At 34.2% G+C, this 9082-nt stretch overlaps 1 protein-coding gene across 1 annotated transcript in view; it reads left to right on the top strand.

Moving 5' to 3' along the window:
- DACH1 (dachshund family transcription factor 1) overlaps positions 1-9082 on the top strand; it is a 431057-nt gene that overhangs the window by 282953 nt on the left and 139022 nt on the right. The window contains exon 5 of the mRNA XM_012805095.1: positions 3540-3712. Within this exon, the coding sequence (XP_012660549.1) occupies positions 3540-3712 (173 nt within the window). The remainder of the gene's footprint in view (positions 1-3539; positions 3713-9082) is intronic.

Below are 9082 nucleotides of genomic sequence, written 5' to 3' on the forward strand. Positions count from 1 at the left end.
TAATAGTGAGCCTTTATCTTAAAGGTTTATATGTGTGTACCTTTAAGGGGGGGGGCATAGTCCATATAGACTGGCATATATGGTGATATATTTTGGCTTAAAACAAAACCAGAAAGTATATGTTTAATAACTATGGACATGGCAAGTGGCCTATTTTCAATTCTTATTTGTTTATGATAATAGAGGAAAAGGGCATTATAAATAATGCAAAAATCACTTACAGCCAACTTGGTTATATGTTGTATATTTTTTATCCGACTTAGTTTCTTAATTGTTTGCTCTATTTATTACCAAAGTGAGCTAACATCATGAGTAGTTAACAAATGATGATTGGTAGAGATTGCTAGGAGCATCCTGTATAGGGAGAACATCCAATCTAATATTAGAAACTTGCTAGGAAAAACTCACATATAAATGATTGATCTTCACTCATACACAAGGGATTGTTATCTTGTGACACAAAAAAGATGGGAAAATGGCTAGTGCTTTCTCTACAGTCTGTTTTCAGAGTGATTTAATAAGATTTTGGCTTGATATTTTATGCCTTAATACTGTGAAAAATAGAATTAGGTGCACCTCTTCTGATAGGAGGGTGAGACATAAATAATTTTGAAAAAATAACTACTTCCCATTATTGAACCTACAATCAGGATTCTAATGAGAGAAGAAATTAGTTCAGATGAACAGAAAAAACAAAACTAGATTATAGGTAAAAATGGAACTGAAAGGGAGTCCAAAATAATAAATGTATTTAACTTATATGTTAATTATCCTCAAATATGCAATGAGAATGTAATCCTTAATTTTGGGGGATATTTTAAAAGAAGTATAAAATATAGAGAAAATTATGAGGCTGGGAGTGGAGCTTCACACCAGAAATCTTAATATGTTGGGAGGCTGAAGTGGGAGGTTCATTTGAGGCCAAAAGTTCAAGATCAGCCTGGGCAATATGGCAAGACCCCATCTCTAAAGCAAAACTAAATTAGCCAAGCATGGTATTGGGTACCTATAGTACCAGCTACTGTGCAGGTTGAGGCAAGAGGATCACTTAAGCTCTGGAATTCCAGGTTACACTGGGCTATTATCCTGCACTTGGACTCCAACCAGAGAGACAGATTGTACCCTCTCTAATAGATAAATGATAGATAGATAGATAAATAAATAAATAAATAAATAAAATTGCCTATTATTTATACGTTTCCAAAGCAGTTCTCACATTAAGATAATTTTGTTTCAAATTTATTTCTTTTTCTACATTTAAATTATCAATTTTTGCTTAAACAGATAAGATAAAACGTGAAACTGAGGCTGAAACATGAAGTTTGACTAGATCAACATTCCCAGATTTTATGGAGTAAATATGTGATGAAAAAATTTATAGGTAGCTTGATAAAAACAATGTAAAGGGAAGATGTTTAAAAAGTTTTATCATAATATTCTCGTGACATCAGGCATTAGGAAAATTCATAATTGTACAATTTTTACATGTTTGACTAGTACCTTGGGAAAAGTGTCAGGAAAGTCATGAGTAGAGAAATAGTATGTATATACCTGTGAACGTGAAAGTGAACTTTTCTATTACAATGTAGAAGCAAGCTCGAGAAATTTCTTTTATGTGAGTCATTTCTGCATGAAGCTATAAACTTTTTTTTTAACCAAAAGCTGTCACAGTTTCTTGTAAAATAATAAAGATAATAAAGATATCCATTTTAATTGATTCTTTTCATTGTTTAATAAAATTGCTTTGTTTGATTGCTGAAGAATTTGAATTGAGTTTTCATTACCCACTTCTGAACAATTTACTCTAAGATCCAGACAGTATTGAGCTAATGAGTTTGAATTTATATTGAACCTTAACTGTCTTCATGAAGTAAATGGAAAAAAATCATGGCAGTAACTAAGTATTCTTCATTAAAAACTATGTCGTAGAGATTTTACAATGAGGCTTTTAGCACAGCTAAAGCATTAAATTGGAGTTTTACCAACTTTGCTGTTTCCATGCATATTATATGAAAATATGGCTTCTTTTTTTTTGAGAAATAAAAATCTCATAAGCTGACAAGGATATTACAGAAATTTTATTTAAGTGGATAGTTTGTATAGTCAACAGATTGAGTTAAGGAACAAATTAATGTTAAGGTAATTTGATTCGGGGGAAGGTCTAAACTGAAAGAATTTATATAAGCACCTTCTAAGGAATATTGTATGACGATGTTTCAAGGTCTAGTTAAATCCAAGGCTACCAATATTGCAATGTAAGCCTTCAGATGTGCGATTTTGATTTTGGCACCAATTTTGAGACAATCATACATTTATTTTTTCTTTGTTTGAAAACAAGCGAAGTATTTATTCACACACATATTATGCATATTTAATTTTTTGCTGTAGCATTATTAAAAGCTTTCGTAAAGCTTTTAAAGCTTCGTAAAAGCATAAAGCTTTCGTAAAGCTTTGTGTGTGTGTGTGTGTGTGTGTATTCTGTACAATGTCTAACAACCTGGGCATTTGAATGGTTCCCTTTTTAGGATTTGCTATGGAAATATTAGACATTTTAACTCTAAACAGAGACTAGAATACCATTTACTACAAGGACAACTTTGCATTCTATAACCATTAATATGCTTTATTTCCCAGGAATAATTAATATCTAATTACATTATATGTGTAGAACCCATTTAACATTAAGTTGGGTAGTCAGCAGGATTAGATTCCACAAATAGGTTAAAAGTTACACAAATATTACCTTTAAGATCCTATGAAACAAATGGAAAATCAAAAAGAAAATTAATTTTGGTGGAAATTGACTTACTTCAGCTTATTTATTCCCCTAGAAATTACTTTGCCAATCTTCAAATGTGATACATATTTTTAAACTTCATTTCAAATTAGTCATTAGAAAATCTGGAATAATATATCCAAATGATTAGTATTTATTCCCCACCAGCAGCAGTGATGACTCTTGGGATAAAGGAGCACCGTACTCTTCCCGGTCCCAGCGACCTCAGGCTTCTGTTACCCATCTCCGCATGCCTGGGGCACACAGCCTACCAGTTTGTCATCCTTTCAGCCATCTTCAGCAGAGTACAATCTCTGCCAAATTGTACAACAGAATTTTTGAGTACAAAATATTGATAGTTTTCAAAAAAATCTATAATTATGAGATTGGTAAAATAGGACATGACAAAGAGCTAGAGTATATTTAGATAACTAATCAGGATAAATTTTAAACAAGATTTAGGCTAATTAGAGGAATAGTACAGGAAGAACTGGCCATTTGTATTTAAAAACATGAAGAGTGGTGATATGATTAAACCATGGCACCAAACTAAACAGCTCTATAAGCGTAACTTCCCTGAGTGGTGACAGTGCATGCCAGGAGGAATACTATTTTTTCCTAGACTGCCTCATTGGAGCACTTTTGAATGTTTGCATTTTTAATGATTTCTATCCTTAATGACTTTGTATAAGTGAGATAGAATCACAATCCATAGTTTTATTTGGAACAGAGCAATGTTGATATATGTGTATTTTTTTTATAGGACTGGAACTTCCTTTTATGATGATGCCCCACCCTCTAATTCCTGTCAGCCTACCTCCAGCATCTGTCACCATGGCAATGAGCCAGATGAACCATCTCAGCACCATTGCAAATATGGCGGCAGCAGCACAAGTTCAGAGTCCCCCATCCAGAGTTGAAACATCTGTTATTAAGGTAATTGTTTTCTCATACAGTTGTTTTGGCATGTTTATCTTAAGCCACCATCTCCTAATTGATTTATCTTATGTCATAAGTAGATCTCAACTCTAAAAAGGTAAGTGATAGTCAATAGATCATGAACAAACATCATCTGTACCAAGTCTTCACTCCTCCCCCCAACCCCAGGTATAATAATTAGGCAGGGTAGGATTATTTTGTGCTTATTAGTAAGTGCTCTACTATATATATTAAGAGATAGAGAGAAGAACATAGGGCATGCAGTGATACAGTTCTTAGTGTGTATATTCAACATGTATGGCTGCGTGTATGTGGTATTATGAGCCTTTAGGTGCAGAGAATCAGAAAACCAGAAGGGTTAAAATACTGTCATTTCACTAGCTGGGTTATGTTGGACATATAACTCAATCTTCATGATTCTATTCAATATCTAAAAAAAAAAATCCACACAGTTTAGATGAAAACACTAAATGAGAAAATAAAATGGAAAGTTTTTGTAAATTCAAAAACACACTGTAAATGGAAGGTAACATTTCTGTTATATAAACTTCTCTGTGTTGGTACACAACTCTCTCTCCTCTCCCTCTTCTGTGATTATGTGTGTGTGTGTATGTTTATATCTTCAAATATGTGTGCATGTGTGTGGATGTATTTTTTATTTATATTATTTTATAATACGTATTTAAATCAAAATACTTTCTCTGCATTCTTGGATTAGCTGGGACATGAGAAATAACAAAAAAGAAAATTAAGAATAGATTACTAATTTTTAAACTAGGTAAAAGATACTTCATCCTTCATATCCTGATTTAATATTATCATTTTTTTTCCTGAATATAATATACACTTGAATTTAGGGTAGCCTGTAGTGAATGTCTTATATAAAAGGTCTTATTATTTACAGAAAGTGTTGAGCAATAGCGAATAGGAATTTTTCTTATAGTAATGACTTTATAACCAAAGATGTGTAGCCATCCCTTATATCATTATCTAAGGTGTCAATATTGGAAGGGGGAATGGATATATATCACAGAAGACCCAGATCAATTGCTAAAAACCCTCCAGCTGAGAGAATGCAATTGTGTGCCACCTTGGTAGCCAATCAACTGAGAAGAACAAATTTTACAACCCTTCTCTATGCTGAATGACTTTTCAGAGGGTTTCTTCATTGCAACATTATTTATTAATCAACAATATCACTGCATTATTCAACATACGATTATTTTTGGTAATAGTTATTACTGAAAATTTAACATTCTTACCACCTCACTCACTGAGGTTACTTGGAAGAAGAGTTTGACAAAACAAGCCTTCTAAGTGTTTCTATCGTTGTTGATGGCTACTTCAGGCAAATTTAGAAGATACTAAGTATTATTGTGATTATTTTCATTTAAAAATTGGTAATGATTCCTACAAGGAATCATCTCAGATTAATTACAAAATGTTCACTTTCAAAATGGAAAACTTTTTAATAATCTCTGATTTACATGAGTTTACATTAATAAGTAAGGCAAACACATGATGAAGAGCACGTTGTAGCCCTGTAAAGTCAGAAGAACTATCTTAATCTGTAGATAATTTGGGCACGAGGCTTAAATACTCCTGTATCCAAGCGCCTCTGCTTCTATCAGGAGACTTGTTTTCTTTTATTTTTCAATGTATGCATGTTTAAAAACTAATTTATGCTACATTTAATGTTCATTAGAATACTAAGATAGGGAAGCTCTTTTTAATAAATCCTTGGTTTTCTAATTTAGATACCTGAAAGGAGGCAGTTGAGTTTCCTCTGGAAGGAGCCTTTAGAACAACAATCCAGGATGAGATTATTGTGAAGTCAGTGATATTCCTAGAGTTTCCTAGATTAAGAGTAGAGGGGACCAATTTGACACTAAGAAATGAATAATTAACAGACCCGCATGAGAGTTAAATATAAGAAACGGGAGGGGTTCCGTGGAGTCCCACCCAGCAGGTCAATGCGTGTATGTATGGCACACTCCCTGGGAGAAAGACACAGTTGCAACTTGCACTTTACATGTGCAAACTTATGTGACCTAGTGGTTTGTATCCTCATATTAATCAGAAATTTAAAAAAGAAAAAAGCAGCTTTTGTTCCAGAATAGGCACACGGTCATTCTGCTGTATTCTACGGATTAAAGTAAGGTAGAAGGAAATTCACCTTCGCTATCAGAAGGGGCTACCCAAAGGCACGAATACTGTGTGACGTGGTTCATTTGGGGCCTTCTCTGTGCCACAAGGCAATACAATTTGTGTTCCCTCAGTTGTTGGATGGTGGCTGGCAGTCAGAAATTACATTGCCCAGACTTTATCACTTCTAGTTGTGGCCATTGACTAATTCTAAAAATGATTCATATCACTTTGAGGCAATGGCTTTTATGAATGGGCATATCATCTCTTTTAAAAAAAAGTTTAGAAGAGATAAAATTGATATAAAAATGCACATATTGAATGTATGCATTTTGATCATTTGGAGATGTGTACATGCTGGTGATACCATCATCACCGCAATCAAGGTACTAAACATACTTATCACCAAAAACAAGTTGAGAGGAGGGAGAGGTACAGAGACAGGAAGAAAAATATGAAAAATGGAAAAAGAAAATGAGTTTTATGTCTGAAAATGTCTGCCAATGTCTAATGAGTCATAGTGATATCCCACTTCTATTGGGCATATATTTTCAGAAACTTGGCTACAGGCAGATTAAAGGAAGTTCTGGATTTTGTATGTGGTTATGGAGTAAATGGTAATAGTAGCAGCTAATTGGGAATCACGGCTCTAATTGAGAATGATTACAAAAAGTAAAAGCTGGTAGTTTTTATTGCTGCCATCAAAATGAAGCTCAGTTGGCTCCCATATAAGTGCTGAAAGGCCCTTCTGCAGCTCCCTTCTGTGAGAAGACCATCCAGGGAGCTTCGAGCTTGACACCAACAAGGAGTCTCTCAGTGGGGGTCTAGTTTGCATTGGGGGGCCAGTTCTTTATGGGTTTCAGGTTTTACAAATGTGCCCTTACCAGGCACTTAATGCCATCATAGTCCTTGAGAATAAATCCTCTAGAAACTGTTAGTCATTGGTTGTTCCTGAGCCGTTTTAGTGCTGGTAGAAGTTACAATAAATTACCACTTATCATTAAAAGACCTTGTGTTCTTGAATCTCATGACTTTATATATATTTTTAAAACTTCTCCTTAGTTGTTACTATAATCCCCTTAATATGAATGAAAAAACTCCATCTCAGTTTATAGTTCGGCTTGTCTCAAGCTGAGCTGTTTTGTTAATTAAACTTTTAGAAATCATTGTAGTTTCACCTGCAGTTGCAAGGAATATTACAAAGAGATTCTATGTACCTTTGCCCAGTTTTCCCCATGATAACGTCTTGTAAAACTACAGTGCAGTATCACAAACAAGGTCTGGGCATTGAAACAGTCAAGATCCAGAACGTTTCTGTCATCACAAGGGTCCCTCCTGTTGTCCTTCCCCACTCTCTCTTCCATTCCACTGGAAACCACTAATTTTTTCTACAATTTTGTGATTTGAAGAATGTTATGTAAATGGAACCTTACTGTATGTCAACTTTTGGGATTTTTATTCACTCCCCATGATTTCTTGGAGATTCATCTAGATTACTAAATACATCACGTTTGTTTTTTTCTTATTGTTGAGTAGCATTCTATGATACAACAGTTTGTTTTACCCATTAAAGTACATCCAGATCATTTCCAGTTTTCTACTGCTATTAAGAAAGCTATTACGTAGTATGAACAAAAAAAAAATTGACCCCAACAGGCGAAGATTATAGTAAGTAACATATTTCGAGAAATGCATGAGACAGTTCTAATAGGTTTGGGGACTTGAAGACATTTACGAAACCTGAGAAAATTCAAGGGAGAGGCCTCACAGAACAAAGGTGAGGAAGAGCTTCTCGATGAAGTTCTAAATATTAGGGAGAACAAGATAATAAATCAGGCTCAGTTTATAGGTCAGTAAGCGGAATAGCACAAGAAGTGGTTAGTAACCTCACATGACAGATGTTAATTCAAGTTAGTTTGGGAGGAGTTTTTATTTGCCCTAAAGAAAATGGATGATTCCTAAGTCATATTGAATGGCATCGGGCCCATGTGAGTAGTTAGTGCCTACAAGTTGGTGTGACTGAAAAGACTGTGAGTACAAAGGCTGGAAGTGAAATCTTACATATCAAAGAAGATTATCCCCCATATGCATGAAGGGTAACACAACAGGAGTAACAGCATTTGAGGAGAAAATAGCAATTCAATTGATAGTCCATAAACTGAGATGTACCATTTACATCTGTTTTTATAATGATAAGAATTAAGATTAAAACTTAACCTAAATACCACTGGCAATAAGAATTTGTAAGACAGAACAGAAGTGAAAGAATAACCCTCAGAAGTATTCATTTTTAAAATACTCTTTTGGTTACGTTACCTTGTTTCTAAGAACGAGAGAAGCTCCAATAATTTTCATTAACGTATTCGCCCCTGGTCCACAGGCTGTTGTCCTCGGGTGAAATCCAGTCTGCAGCTGGATTTCGTAGGACCCCTGCATTAAAAAATTGTATTTCATGACCCATGAAAATTATATGAAATAAAAAATTTAGATTTTGTACCTGGTATATTTTAAGCACTTCAATTTACATAATGTCTATGGCTACTTAGATCTACAGAGGCAGAGTGAAATATCTGTTATCAGCCCTTTACAAAAAAGTTTGTCAGTAACTGCATTAGACATTTGATTAACTCAAACCGCTGTGAATCTCAGTCTGTGGATAGATGTGACAGCTCAAACTAAACTCTCAAACACTATAGGGCCAGGTAGAAAATAAATAAAAATTACTGAGATTTTAGTCTTGAATTAAATTAAATGCTTTGAGGAAAATAAAACTAGGTAAATGAAGGTAGTACTGGTAAGACACTGGAACATTTTTTTTTAATGGTGGCCTACGTACAAGATGCTTCTGACGTGTTGAACATAGACTATCAGTGGCTGATTGTCTTGGACTATTGGAAATACTATATTGAGGTAATTTTAAAGAGGAACTGGACATACACTCTTTAGACAATTTAAATTTAAATTCCTTTTTTTCCTTTTATTAAGTCATATACACATAGATCATGAATATATTTATGCATGTATGGGGTATAATGTGTTGATTTTTTTATACAATTTGGAGTGCTTACATCAAACTAATTAATATAGCTTTTGCCTCATTTACCTGGTTATTGTGTTAAAACATTTATCTTCTATACTTGATAGATTTGACTTGTACCCTTGCAATAGGCTCCATAGGTGCGGGCCCACCGTTTGTCCTCCCTCTATCAAATCTCCCCCCAC

The sequence above is a fragment of the Otolemur garnettii genome, unplaced genomic scaffold (genome assembly GCF_000181295.1).
Source record: "Otolemur garnettii isolate 467f Iridium unplaced genomic scaffold, OtoGar3 scaffold00036, whole genome shotgun sequence".
Taxonomy (NCBI): domain Eukaryota; kingdom Metazoa; phylum Chordata; class Mammalia; order Primates; family Galagidae; genus Otolemur; species Otolemur garnettii.